We start from the raw sequence: 14,483 nt of genomic DNA on the forward strand, positions 1-14,483 counted from the left end.
GCAGTGGTCTTCATTCTCTCTTCTTCATTCTCCTGTGGTCAGTCTAGCAGCTGCTCTCTGCTTTGCTCCTTTGGGTGGCAGGGGTTCCTTCCTTGGCAGCATGTCTATCCAGACACTTCCCTGCTGGATCTCAGCTTCCAGAACTGTCTCTTCCCACCACCAAAATGTTCACATTCTGAAACGTGTAATTCTCCCAGCTGTCTTCAAGTACCACGGTGACAGATGACAAATTAATTTTTCGTGTTAATGTGTTATCATGAAGTAACAGCCCCTCCTCAGGTACAGTTGTTTTGTATTTTCATTGGCATGTGGGTTGTACATCTGAGACATCAAGCTGTAGACTAAACGTGCAATTAAGATGCCATTACCTGCAGGAAAGGAGGTGGTGTTTTTCTTGTTTGTTTATCGGTTTTAACTGTGGGTCTCTTAGGCCTTCTTAAATTGTATCATAGAGGGAACCTTCAATTTTTTAATAGGTAAGACTGGCCTCATTTTTAAAAGAAAAATGTTTCTAAGTGCTTCTGTAGTATATCTGTTGCATGTGGGAAGAAGGAAGACAGGAAACATGCAAACACAGACATAGAGAATTGTAGTGACGTACAAAGACCTTTCAGACCTACCTGGGTTTGGTCACTGAATCAATCTATTGTGCAATTTCTGGGGCTTTGGGCAATTTTAAGCGCTTCTCTCTCAGGCCCAGTAACTCCCATCCTCATAAGAAAAAAAGTCAAACCACATTAATGGCACAGAGTTATACTGGCTTCTAGTCTCTTTTGCCTCTCCCTTTTGCTTTGGTATTTACATTGATGTTTTTGCTGCATTTAGCTTGGCCCTGTTTTCTTGGTTTTTCTCTTTTTTATCAGCCTCTTATAAGAGAAAGAATAAAAATAATAACTAAAGTGCCACTCCTAACATCAAAACTTTTGTCTTTTTCTTCACTTGCAGGTAGGGGTGAACCTTCTTCCCACTCCCTGTGTGCTACAGAAAATCTTTTTTTATTATATTGTGGCCTGCTTAGAAGGGAGGGTTCTTACCTTGATTTTAACAAACTCACTGCAGACAGTTCCACATTTCTGAATCTTACATTTTCCCGGATACAGCTTTGCCAGGGTACCTTTCCAAAGTATGTACAACAGTTTTCTGTAGTATACAGTGGACGTGTGTGGTCTGGGGGTAAGGGCTGCACTCTGTGCTGTACCATTGGACCACTTTAAAAAGGCAATGATGTGAAAATAGCAGTAAGCTCTTGCCTGGTAAACCTGGGACTCTCTTATTCCTTGAAGCCTGGCAGCATAGCTTCTGGGGAAAAGCTTTGGAGGATAAGGCAGAGCAAAGGTGATTTGCACCCATTAGCCATTTGCTTGGGGGCCAGTGGTGGCTGAATGTTAGCCCTTCTTCTGTGCAGCTATTAATACCCTGATCGCAGAGGTTTGGTGGTAGTAATTCCTGGACATTCTGCCAAGGACGACATAAAAACATACCTGGGTAGAAGTTCACCAACCTTGGTAAAATGGAAGAAGAGTGTAAGGAGGAGGGATGGGTAGCAGGATTAGGTGACCACCCAGCAGAAGTATTAAGAACATCTACAAGACAGAGAAGCCATTCTCAGAAGTGGTGGTGGGCCAATGAAGAGTATATATAGTGTTTCTGTTGAGTAGTGTTTACCCACCCTACTCACGTTCAAAATAACTCTGAGGAACTAGGGTAAACTTGTGTAACTTTGTGGTGCTACCTTATAAAACTATCACCTAAATAAATATATAAAAACATATGACTCAGAAGGAAATGCCAGAACAGGAAAGGGCAAAGGCCTTTAAGACAACAAACTTGAATTTGATGGTTGGGTAGAAGTACAAGGTGAAGCTGTGCCAGATAACAGTGGTAATGATAGAAAAGCAGCCCTGAAATGGTCAGAGCTCATAAAGGTCAGTTTGAAAATCAGGAGTCACTGGAAGAAGATGGGGTCAGTGTTAATTTGGGCCCACAGGCTTGGCAGCATTTGAAGATAATTGGCCGCATTTCCTTTCTGCCTTGCTCTCCTGGAGCGTGTGGTATGCTCAGGCCAAAGCTTTGGACACTGGGAGAGCATCTTCCGCAGACTCTGGGTGAACTGTTCACTATCTTGTCATCCAGGCCACAGGCTTCAGGAGACGGTGACGGTGTCTGTGTGCCTCTGCTCGGAAGGTTACTCCCCTGTGACCATGGGCTCTGACTCCGTGACCTATGTGGACAATATGGCCTGCAGGCTGGCTCGTTTGCTGGTCACCCAAGCCGATCGCCTCACAGCCAGTAGCCACCAGACCTTGCTGACCCCATTCGCCCTGACGGCGGGAGCATTGCCTGCTCTGGACGAGGAGCTCGTGCTGGCTCTGACCCATCTGGAGTTGCCTCTTGGGTGGACTGTCCTGGGAAATTCTTCACTTGAAGGTGGGTCCTTACCAGGAAATTAAGATGTCTCCTCTCTATGTCAAGTTCAAATGTGCCTTACAATTTGTTGCCTGTTTGCCTGGGTGGGTTTTCTGCCTACTTTTGACCTGAGCCTTGCACTGTTCAGTCTGGGATCCCTGACATTCGGAGCCACTCATCTCTGGGCTGGTTGATGCCACTCTTTTCCAGGAGGTGAAGAGCTTTTCCTCAAGGAGGGAAGGACTGTTTCTTTGTGGCAGGCTCTTGAGCCAGCTGCTTTGGGCTGTGGCTCCGCTTCCTTTGGTATGTTTTCTTGCTGTAAGAAGGGGATATTGGTGTCCTATTTCCAAATAGGTAGAGTCATTGAGCAAGGAAGAACACGCAGCCAACTCTGTGGAACAATGAGAAGAAATGTGGCCATGCAGGAAATGTAACCAATGCATTGACATCTTTGAAAATGTCAGTGTCACTGACAGCATTCATATTTACTATATTTATGCTAACTTTTGGAGTTACTTCTGGATGCCCCTTCTTTACTAAAAGACTAAATAGACTCTTAATATCATTAAATAGACTCTTAAAACCATTTGGAATCTGTGTGAACAAAGATATAGATGTTGTATATAAGCTCATACGATGCATGAGGCTACGCTGTTCAACAGATACTACTTATGGTGATTACAAGTAACATAATTGTATTGGAGATAGAACTATTGCTCTGTATTTTATTGGACACAAACATGTACTATTGCTGTTTTTCTGTATTCTTCCTATGACTTTAGCTTTGTGGTTGGATGATGCTGTCTTTAAGGGTTTCTGCTTCCTGATAAATTCTGGTTACAGGTTGGTTTAAAGTTGATCATGGATTAAGATTAAATGAACTACTCTAGGTAAAAGGGGTATGATTTTTTTTTTAAGCAGAATCAATCATAAGGTCATAAGCCACAATCAGAGAGGACCTCCATTTCTTTCCTTTATTAGGGTTATACTTAAACTCTGCTGGCACTTAAGGCTGTTTCTTATTTCTTAAGACCTTGGATGAAAGAAAGCATCCATGCCTGAATCCCATGTGCTGCACTTAGCTGGTGGCAGCTGACTGATATGAATGAAGGGGTGGGCTTCCTGAGGGAGTGGATGGTGTGTGTTCTGCTCACCATTATCCCCAAGGACCTAGCAAAGAGCTTGGCACATAACAGGTGCTCAGAAAGTACTTGAATGAATGACCGGTGTATCCTGAGACCTTTAAGGAGTTGCACATCCTAGATATTGCTATTGTAATTCTCCTGTATGTATAGGAGGAAAAAAATGTTTTCTGGCTAAGGAACTTTATTCATACGTATATACACACATATATTCATATATTCATTGGTGTATGTGCACATGTGTATACATATATTCATTCATATGAGTGTATATATACATATGTATCTATGTATCTATGTATCTATCTATCTATTATATACTTTCTGGCTAAAGAACTTCATTTGCTTAAGCCTCCTGGCTTTTAAAACAAATTTTATCAATAATATTAGAGGGTATTTTATATTTTGGAAGGCAGACTCATTTTGACAAAGACATAAAGCTTTCATAATTTCTCACTGGTCACCATACTCAAAGACATAAGTAAAGAGCCTCAAAGCCTCATGGATAGGCAGGTGTAGGTCAGCGAGGGGGGTACTTTCCTAGCACAGCAACTCTCTCAGCATAGCAGGTTGGACTCTGCCGTGGTTCAGTCTGTGCCTCTGAAAAATGATAAATTGTTGAAAGTTATGGAACTTCATAATTTCATATGAACAGCCTAAACTAAGAACCTTCAAAGTGGGATTCATGTTATCCACATGCTGTATTTATTATTTATCCTAAGATTTAGAAATAAGATTTCATAATCTTCAGTCTGTACATTGACAGTAGTATATGCATACAATTTTCTGGGTTTGGGGCATATGTGCAATTATTTTTGCTGACAGAGATGCATAATCAAATAAGTTTGGAGAAAACTGGGCTAACCACCAAACTGCCAAGGGTTATCTTATTGCCATTTTCATTGATGTTTGGAGATGTGTTCTTGTTTTCCAAGCCTCCATCTATCATGACCCTTTGGTTTATCCATATCCTTATAACAGACAGATTTATGTCACCAAGATATATAAGTATATATTGTATAGATATATGTATTTTTATGAGAAAAATTGGAGCAGTTGCTTTACATGGTGAGACATTGTATTCTATTGGAAAGCAATTCTAGTGTAATAGTCATTAAGATTATATGCCGGGCTTCCGTGGTGGCGCAGTGGTTGGGAGTCTACCTGCCAACGCAGGGAACACGGGTTCAAGCCCTGGTTTGGGAGGATCCCACATGCCGCGGAGCAGCTAAGCCCGTGAGGCACAACTACTGAGCCTGTGCGTCTGGAGCCTGTGCTCCGCAACAAGAGAAGCCACGACAATGAGAAGCCCGTGCACCGCGATGAAGAGTGGCCCCCACTCGTCGCAACTAGAGAAAGCCCGCACACGGAAATGAAAACCAAACACAGCCAAAAATAAATGAATACATAAATAAATTTATTTTAAAAAAAGATTATATGCCAAATCCTTGCCCAGTTGCTTCCTGTCTCTGAGATCATCTGGGCAAGTTATTTCTGTTCTGATGCCATGGTTTTAATTTCTAAAATGAGGCATAATAGTACCCACCTCATTGGCTTGTTGCAATGGTTGAATTAGTGTATGGTGAAGCTTCTACAACAATGTCTGAACATACTGAGTTCTCAGTAAAAGTTGACTTTCATGTGTGTATGTGAATGGATTTCTGTGTATAGAGAGTAGATTGTATGTACATATGTGGAAAACAAATTACAGTTGATCTGGGCAACTGAAGCTACAGGCAAAGGACAACATCTTGCTATTGCAAACAATTCCTTGAAACTTCCAGTAAATTTCTAGACTTTCTCTAAGAACAGTTTGTAGTACTTGAGGTAACATTGCTTGCAGCCTAGACTTGTAATAGAACTCTACAACATCAGTGTTCAGGGACAGGGTTAACACTCCTTTTTCTTTTCAGTCCTCTGATTAGATCAGTTCCATCCCCCTGTCTTCTAGTTTGCTGATCCTTTCTTCCACTTGATCTAGTTTGCTGTTGAATTCTTTTGAATTTTTCATTTCAGGTATTGTATTCTCTGGCTCTGTGATTTCTGTTTGGTACTTTTTAACATTTTCTGTCTCTTTGTTGAAATTCTCACTTTGTTCATGTGTTGCTGTCCTGACCTCCATGAGCATCTTTGTTATTTTGAACTCTCTATCAGATAAATCACTTATTTCCATTTCATTAAGATCAGTTTCTGGAGATATATCTTGTTCTTTTGTTTGGAACTTATTATGTTTCTTCATTTTCCTGGACTCTGTTTTGGTTTCTGTGCATCAGATAAAACAGCCACCTCTCCCAGTCTTGACAGACTGGTGTTGTGTAGATGAACCTTGTCAATCATCCCAGCCCAAGCTCCTGGTTGCCTCTTAAATCTTTGTGCTAGTCCAAGTTGCTGTCTTTGTTCGTAGTGGCTCCCAGTAGTAGAGGGTGTACCAAGACCCATCAGTGTCCTAAGGGGGAGGATCTCAGTCAGCACCTAGATGCAGGCTGATTAGAAGGCATAAGCTGGCAAAGTATGCAGTCACATCCCTTCCAGGGAAAGACTGGAAGATGGGTGTTTTTGGCTTGCTCCTCTGTGCAGAACCTTGGGGGGATGGTTGCAGCAAGTACTTATGTGTACACCCATTAACAACTGCTTCTTTATCCACTGCAGTCCTGTGGGACTCCTGAATGCAAGCCCCATTGGCTGTCAATGCCAGGGGATCTGGGACCTGTCTCTTGAGTGACAGCCATAAAAGCAGCTCCTTCCAGAGAGATGCTGGTGACCTGGCTTTATTGTTGGAGTGGACTGGAGCAAGGGAGTGGGGGAATTGCCAACTGGCTTCCTGGGGGTCCAGGGAGAATGACAGCCAGCCCCTAGATGCATTCTACTTAGATGCTGGACCCTCGGGCAGCAGCTTATAAAGTATGAAGTCAAATCTCTTCCAGGGAAAGACTGGGAGATGGGTGTTTCTGCCTGCTTACTCAACACTGAGCCCTGGGGAGACAGCCTAGGTGCCTGCTTATATGCCCATCTAGAGCTGCTGCTTTATTTGCTCTAGTCCCGTGGGATTCGTGGATGTAAGTCCTGTTGGCCTTCAGAGCTAGGCGTTTTGGGGGCCCATCCCTCAGGTGGGAGCCTTAAAAGTTGGGGTGCTACATGTATGGTGAAAACCCTTGATTCCTCAGGGAAAAGTTGGGAGTTGGAGGTTCCCTCCTGACTGTATGACGCTGAGCTGAGGGTGGGGTTTATGGCAAGAGTATGTCTCAGCCTTTCCTACCCATGTGAGTATGGGTATTTTCTCATCCAGTCCTATGTGTGGGAGTCATCGAGCTAGTGACTGGATTTCTCTCAGTGGGAATTGCTCTGTGTGTAGCTGTACATTTGGTACTTCCATGGGAGGAGGGAAGTTCAGGAGTCTCCTATGTCACCATCCTGGTCCTTCCCCTTCAATGTAGTGGAGTTATAACCTAAGCTGTTTAGAATCTCTTACGAGCTCAATGCATCTCTTTTTCAGTGTACATATTTTATTAGTGTTGCTTGTCTTTGAGGCAGATAAATTACATTAGCAAAGTGAGAAATAAACTGTGGCATGTGGCCCACTAGAATTTATCATGTGTTAATGGTAGGAGCATCACAAATGGCAAAGTTTTTTTCCCTGGTAGTTATTTCTCCTAAGACCTGTCCAAAAACTATTTAAAACCTTACTATTCACGTTTACTTAAAATTCTTTGTCTTTATCTGTGTTTTTTAGGGGGGTACAGAGGATGTTACAGAATGAGTAAAATTGACTTCTGTAATGATTTTGTCGTGGAAGAGTCTGATGGAAGCCTTACTGTGAAGCATTCCTATATTTCCTTGCATTTTATAATAAATCCCTTATTTTCCTTTCTTTTCAAACACTAAGAGTTATCAGGAAGGCCTGAGAACCTGTAGAAGGGCCAGAATCTGAGCAGAGTATTGTGTCTTATGAAGAAAAGCAGAGCCTTTCCTTGGCCCTGCATCTTACCCATCATTACTCACAATGCAACTAAGTTACTCTCCTACGAAAGGAAATATCCTGTGTTTTATTTAATTTTGTGCCATAAATAAAATTGGATTTCTGTTTCGTAAAATTAAACCCATTCTTTCTGTGAAATAGCTTTTATGATAAAAGCTTCTGAGGTGCCTCACATTTACAGTAAAACTTTAAGTAGTAATATACTATCCCATAAAATTTCATGATTAACTTTTTTGTTCTAATTTTTTGCTTGTTTGTTTTTTGGACAGAAATCTTTTCTCAGAGATTGGCATAATTTTGACAATTAGGTTAACTGGCATAAAATACTCTTTTTTTATTCTGTTGGTGCTCAGATATCTTGAGTTAAAGTCTTCCCTTCCTGCTCAATCAAATTACTTCCTATCACTTGTGTGTCCAGAAGCCTGATGTGGCTGGCAAGCACCAAACTTGCCGTCACCAGTGGGGAGGCTGCCATTTGAGTAAAGATCCCAGAGGGACTACAAATGCCATCTCGGAGGACTGATGGCCTTGCCCCTGAACATAGTAGCTCTTCTCCCAACCTATGGAATTAGGTAGAGCTTGTCTTGATTATGCGTTCTGATTTAAGGAAAAAAAGCCCCTTTACTTAAAAAAAAAGTCATATAAAGTCTCTGTCTCACAGCATATATTTACACTTACAAACCAATATGTAGCACAAATTTGCAGATTCAAGGCATTTTCTGCCAAAGTAAATTACTGTTGTGAAAAATGAGTGGAGTTTTCTGCAGATCTCTAGGTAAAAGTACTTCATATGTGCAAAGGTCTCCTTAATAGGCAGAAAGAAGTTCTTTGTTGTGGAAGAGATAGAACTCTTCATTAATTACACCAATTATAAAAACATAGCAACCTGTTTTTCAGCTTTATTGAGATATAATTAACATATTTGTGCATGTTTAAGGTGTACAGTGTGTTGATTTGGTGCATTTATATATTGCAGATGACTACCACCATAGCATTAATAACTCCCTACCGTCACATAATTACCATTTCTTTTTTGTGGTAGGAACATTTAAGAAAGGTGGCACCATGAATTGAATCTGTAGGGCAAATACACTAAAATTTTTTATAAAGCAAAGAAAATATCTGTTAGATTGCTTTATCAAGTTTAAAGAGTTAAACTTTATTCCTGTCTTTATAGTTGGTTTTATAAGTGGAAAAAGTTTTTAGGGTAAGCCAACTGAGCTTTTGCAACTTTTCTGCAGGGCTGTCTTGGGTACAAGGCCAGTGTATTTTGGGTGCTGGCTTCTCATTCTGTAGTTGTATGATTGGTTGGAGAACTGTCCTCAAAGAGAAGCAATGGATGGAACGGGTAGGACCCACTGAGAACAACTTAGAGAATGTATTATTTTAATGATTAATTCCAAATATCAGATCAAGAGTATGCTCCTTTCCTTGCAAGTAACACCAGTGGAGTTATAGCAACCAAAACATATATAAACTTGACTCCAGAGATTAGAGAAATGGTGCATTGGTTGCAGAATACATGTTGTAAGGGCAAGCCCAAGTAGTATCTGTAGTAACAAGTCACAGTGTAATGAGTAGTGACTTAAAGGAGAAGTAGGAACCTCATGAGGGGCTATAGGTTTAATGGATAAGGACGGCTGTTACTAGGAAGAAGGGTGGTTAGCATGATGCTGTGCTTTATTAGTAGGGTCTTTATAAATTCCCTTTGAAGGAGAATGTTTTTCTCTATTTTACAACTAATGGGGGGAAAAGGAAAAGAAATGCAGTCGACCAAAAGGACTTAGAAGAATGGGGGTTATTCAGCAACTGTTAAATGTGTCTTAATAGTTTAGTGTTCCCTTAAGGAGTTTAAGGAGCAATCGTAATATTGCTTATCTGCAGGAAATGCCATTAAGTGAGAATTAACAGTTCATTATGAGAGACTCAGTGGGAGCTGCCAGTTTTCTGTGACATCTACATTTTGCTTCAAGCCACATACCGGGAATCATCACCTTCTTTCTAGGCAATGAGAGAAGGCAATGTGTGGGCCCTCAACGTTTGACAGAGGGAAATATCTGTTTATCTTTCCTTGAATAGAGGAAAGAGATCTCTAACCAGGAAGAGGCAGAGTTTGTTTAACACTTGAAATGGAGCTTGGCTGCTGCTGTTGTTTTTTTTCATCTTTATTGGAGTATAATTGCTTTACAATAGTGAGTTAGTTTCTGCTTTATAACAAAGTGAATCAGCTATACATATACATATGTTCCCATATCTCTTCCCTCTTGTGTCTCCCTCCCTCCCACCCTCGCTTACCCTTGAATATAGTCTGCCAGCTCTAGAAATCGAAAGGAAATAGAGCCAGGCCCTGTTGGTTGGTCCCCACCTGTGTGCCATGTCTTGTTAGCCAGGGAATGGTACATTGGATTAGAAGACTTGCTTGCTGTCCCACAGACTATGTGAAATGTCAACTTTGTCTTTCTGCCCCAAAGCTTTGTCCTGGACCGAAAGTTTCAGATAACATCAGCTGATGTCCTACCAGTGGGTAGGAAACCCATAAAGGACAGATTTATTACAAAATACAAGTTCCTAGGTTTTAAAAAAAATTTTGGAGGAGTTTTAAAATTAATGCATTATGGGTATTGACTAAGTCTGGGATATATGTTTTTCTTGGAAATCTTGACATTTTTCAAGCAGTTGTGTATACACTCAGTATTACTTTCTTGCTTTCTGGCACTTCTGATAGTATCTGGTGGGACAGACATCTCCACACTTTCTTTTCTGACATTTAAAGCTGGTATCATATTCCTTCAGTTGCTAAGGTAACCCACTGGATGACTGCTAGTGGTGGAGAGAATGTTCTTTAAGACAGGTCCTATGGTAAATGGGTAAAATTGTTTCATAGTACTTAGCCATGCACATGCACACAAATGTGCATCATTTGTGAAGTTTTAAAATCCTTAACCTAAAACTGGTTTCTCTATCTTCTGTTTCTTTTTTTAGCTTTTCATTTTTAAGGAATAGGTTTCTCTGGCAGTAAAGAATTTAACACAGAATTGACCTCTTAAGGAAAAGGACTTTTTTTTCCCCCGTGTCAAATCATTTGGACTTATCCTGCAGTTAAGTCAGTCAACTCTTATTAAGCACCTTCTCTGTTTAAGGCACTATATATATATATATATATATATATATATATATATATATATTTTTTTTTTTTTTTTTGTGGTATGCAGGCCTCTCAATGTTGTGGCCTCTTCCATTGCGGCCTCTTCCATTGCGGAGCACAGGCTCTGACGCGCAGGCTCAGCAGCCATGGCTCACGGGCCCAGCCGCTCCGCGGCATGTGGGATCTTCCCGGACCGGGGCACGAACCCGTGTCCCCTGCATCGGCAGGCGGACTCTCAACCACTGCGCCACCAGGGAAGCCCCAAGGCACTATATTTTAAAGAAGAAAAAGCAGCTTAAACTTTTCCTTAAAAATTAAGCCTCCTACAGGGCACCAATGGCCCTGAGACTGGAGTAGAGAATTACATATTCACTCTCACACCTGAGAAATAGAGGATAGGGTTCTATTCAGGTTATTTTCAGGTTATTTCAGGTTATTTTCTCCCTCTCTCAAAATTTTCAAGGAAAAAAAAATGTAAATGGAAGTTTTTATTTTCAAACACCCATCCCTGATGTGCCTCCCAACAGATTCAAGAAAGTGGAAGGTTTTGAAATTTACCTCTGGGTGGCTGTTCTCCTCTGGGAACCCTTCAGATGTACAGGGCAGTTTTGGTTTGCACACAGGAGACTCAAATTGAATTTGAAAATGACTGTAGCCGAGGATTCTCTTAATACTTGAGTAAAAATGTTTCACTTTTTGCTGTTTTCGTGGATTTCTTCAATAGGATTTGAATGCTGGCAGCTGTCCTTGTACTACTTTATTTAAAAATTAAATAAAATACGGTTTAAAAACTACCAAATGCTTGGAGGTTAAAAGGCTGATGGTTGAAAATGGGTGGGAGAGGCCTGGCAAAGGGGGCGGGCAGTGAGCCAGAAGTGATGAGATAATCCGAGGGAAATGACCAACCCTGTGTCCTGGTGCAGCACCCCTTTTACTTGGCCCCAGTGAACTTTACAAGGCCTTGTCTTGACTCTTTCAAATATGGGCCTTGATGTGAGCATGAGGTTATATAGGTAGAAGCTTGTATCTTCTGTAATTCTACCCTAGGTTTTAGTTCATAATGATTCTCACATGCCTACTTTCTCTTCCCCACATCTATAGCTGTAGCAGCTTTTATTTTGCAGGTTTGTCATGAGGGTGTGTGTGTGTATGTGCATGCGGAGACAGATGAGGCCGACATCTGGAGAGTGGGGTGCAGGCCTGAGCCCTGAGGATTGGTGAGGCTTAGTTTCCTTCTGCTTGCTTTTCCCGACTCTGCTTGTTGATTTATTCAAGTTCTATCTTTTCTGCCCTTCTTTTCTTGGGTTTGTCTTCTTTTATCTAATTATCTTTGCCTAATTGGAAGCATAACAGTTAGGAACTTGAGTTTTAAAGGTAGAAAAGCCTGGGTTCAGATCCTTGATGCTGCATTTACTATCTGAGTGAGCTCGGGCAATTGCATAATTGTGTCAAGCCTCAGTTTCTGCCCCTACCTTGTTCAGTGCCTGTCAGGATTAAATGAGAGAACACATGTAAGTTGCTTAATAAGTGTTAGATGGAAACAAGAAATATAAAGTCCTTGTAGTCTTTGGCACCTAGCAAGAATGAAATAAAGATGCATGTTGTGGTTTATTTTCCTTCATGGGTAATAGCTGCCATCTGGACTTCTAATGAACGTTTCCTAACCTTCCACCCTCACTCTTATCCCAGGTAGGCTCGTCTTATATATTGACTTCCTGTTTGGTTTATCCCATTTATCTTCTCCTTCTCTCACCAGAATATCCCTTCCTGAGTGTGCCCCTGTGCTGAAGGAGGGGATAAGATCTCCCACTAAAGTTGTAGCTCATACCCACAAAGTTTAGTATTTCTCAATCTGGGCTTGGCTGTTTCCTGGTTGTGCTTGAATTCAGAATCCCAATGCAAACTTCAAAAGGCCATTTTCAAGATATGATGAGTCTATGCTTTTTCTTCTTGTCAACAATAAAATTAGACTGCAGTGTATTTTCATTTGTCACCCAAACAGAACAGGGTTCCTGGAGGGTCACTTGGAAGGGTGCCTGGGAATTCCACAGGCTCACCTGTGGTGTGAGGGGGGGAGCAGAAGAATGCCCACTGCATAGTATGCTGTCAACAAATATCTACTGAATGAATGAATGGTAGATGTAAATCAGAGCCTTGAAGAAATACTAACAAATGAAAAAATTCTATTGCACAGGCTGGAAAAGCTGGTATGACATAATTGCTGCTTATGGCACCTAATGACCACCTGCTGCCCAAACCATGGGGCTGTAGCACATTTGTCTTATGGCACATCTGGTGTCTTTCAATTTTTTTTTTTTATAAATCTATTTATTTTATTTATTTATTTTTGGCTGTGTTGGGTCTCCGTTGCTGCACGCAGGCTTTCTCTAGTTGCGGTGCGCAGCCTTCTCATTGTGGTGGCTTCTCTTGTTGCAGAGCATGGGCTCTACACACACGGGCTTCAGGAGTTGTGGCTCGCGGGCTCAGTAGTTGTGGCTCACGGGCTCTAGAGCTCAGGCTCAGTAGTTGTGGTACACAGGCTTAGTTGCTCTGCGGCACGTGGGATCTTCCCGGATCAGGGCTTGAACCCGTGTCCCCTGTATTGGCAGGCAGATTCTTAACCACTGCGCCACCAGGGAAGCCCTGGTGTCTTTCATTGATGCAATTATAGTGCCTCTTAATCACATAACTAGTTCCCTTAAATTATGATTTTAAATTATAACCAGAGGAAAACTGCTTGCAGATATACATAGATCTATGTAGTGACCCTTTATTATATTTTTGTATTAAAAAGACCAGACAAATATGTATGACTGGTAAGTCTCCCCATACAGCCTGTCTTAGTTCTTGAGACCCCTGTCCCATATGTTATTTTCGTTTTAGCCTGTTGACAATCTTGGATACTAGGCTGAGCAGATACTCCTTTCCTTTTTTTCAATCTATTTATTTCTTTATCTATCTATCTATCTATCTATTTATTTATTTATTTTTGGCTGCGTTGGGTCTCTGTTGCTGCATGCAGGCTTTCTCTAGTTGTGGCGAGCAGGGGCTACCCTTCGTTGCGGTGCGTGGTCTTCTCATTGAGGTGGATTTTCTGGTTGCGGAGCACGGGCTCTAGGCACGCTGGCTTCAGTAGTTGTGACATGTGGGCTCAGGAGTTGTGGCTCATGGGCTCTAGAGCACAGGCTCAGTAGTTGTGGTGCACGGGCTTAGTTGCTCCGTGGCATGCGGGATCTTCCTGGACCAGGGCTCGAACCTGTGTCCCCTGAATTGGCAGGTGGATTCTTAACCACTGCACCATCAGGGAAGTCCCTCCTTTCCTTTTACAGATCAAGCAGCTTAAAACTTGAGAATTCAGTGGTCTTTCCAAAGCTACGTCCCTGTAAGTGTTCAACTCCAGATCTTTCAGCTATTTGATCTGCTCCCATTGCACTGCACAGTGTTGTGTCTGGCTTCTTAATATCTTATGTTGTTGTCCATGTTGTATATGTCACTCTGGAAACGTCCTCAGATTGTGAAAGCCAGAAATCGTATTACCATCTTTGAATTCTGATAAGGACTTTTTAGTATTTCAGCTGATTTAGTACTAGTTCCACAAGGTAAGTATAACCAACCTGTATGAGGTACAAAATCCATGAAGTGCATTCCAGTACTGTATATCAAAATGCAAATTTTCTGGAATGATTGTGTGTGTGGTTGTGTTTTCCCAGATTTTCAGTCAGGAGTTGCTGTAATCTGAGTGTCTCAAATGTTTCTGATGCAGAGCAGACACTTTGGGAAGCTAAAACCTGCCATTATGCTTTTTCAGTCCTCT

At 41.6% G+C, this 14,483-nt stretch overlaps 1 protein-coding gene across 3 annotated transcripts in view; it reads left to right on the top strand.

Moving 5' to 3' along the window:
* The window catches only part of ARHGEF28 (Rho guanine nucleotide exchange factor 28), a 311,840-nt gene that overhangs the window by 125,414 nt on the left and 171,943 nt on the right, over window positions 1-14,483 (top strand). For all 3 annotated transcript variants that reach the window (XM_060093040.1, XM_060093041.1, XM_060093042.1), the window contains exon 4: window positions 2,134-2,427. In XM_060093040.1, the coding sequence (XP_059949023.1) occupies window positions 2,134-2,427 (294 nt within the window). The remainder of the gene's footprint in view (window positions 1-2,133; window positions 2,428-14,483) is intronic.

Source organism: Mesoplodon densirostris, chromosome 3 (genome assembly GCF_025265405.1).
Source record: "Mesoplodon densirostris isolate mMesDen1 chromosome 3, mMesDen1 primary haplotype, whole genome shotgun sequence".
In the NCBI taxonomy this organism is placed as follows: Eukaryota; Metazoa; Chordata; class Mammalia; order Artiodactyla; family Ziphiidae; genus Mesoplodon; species Mesoplodon densirostris.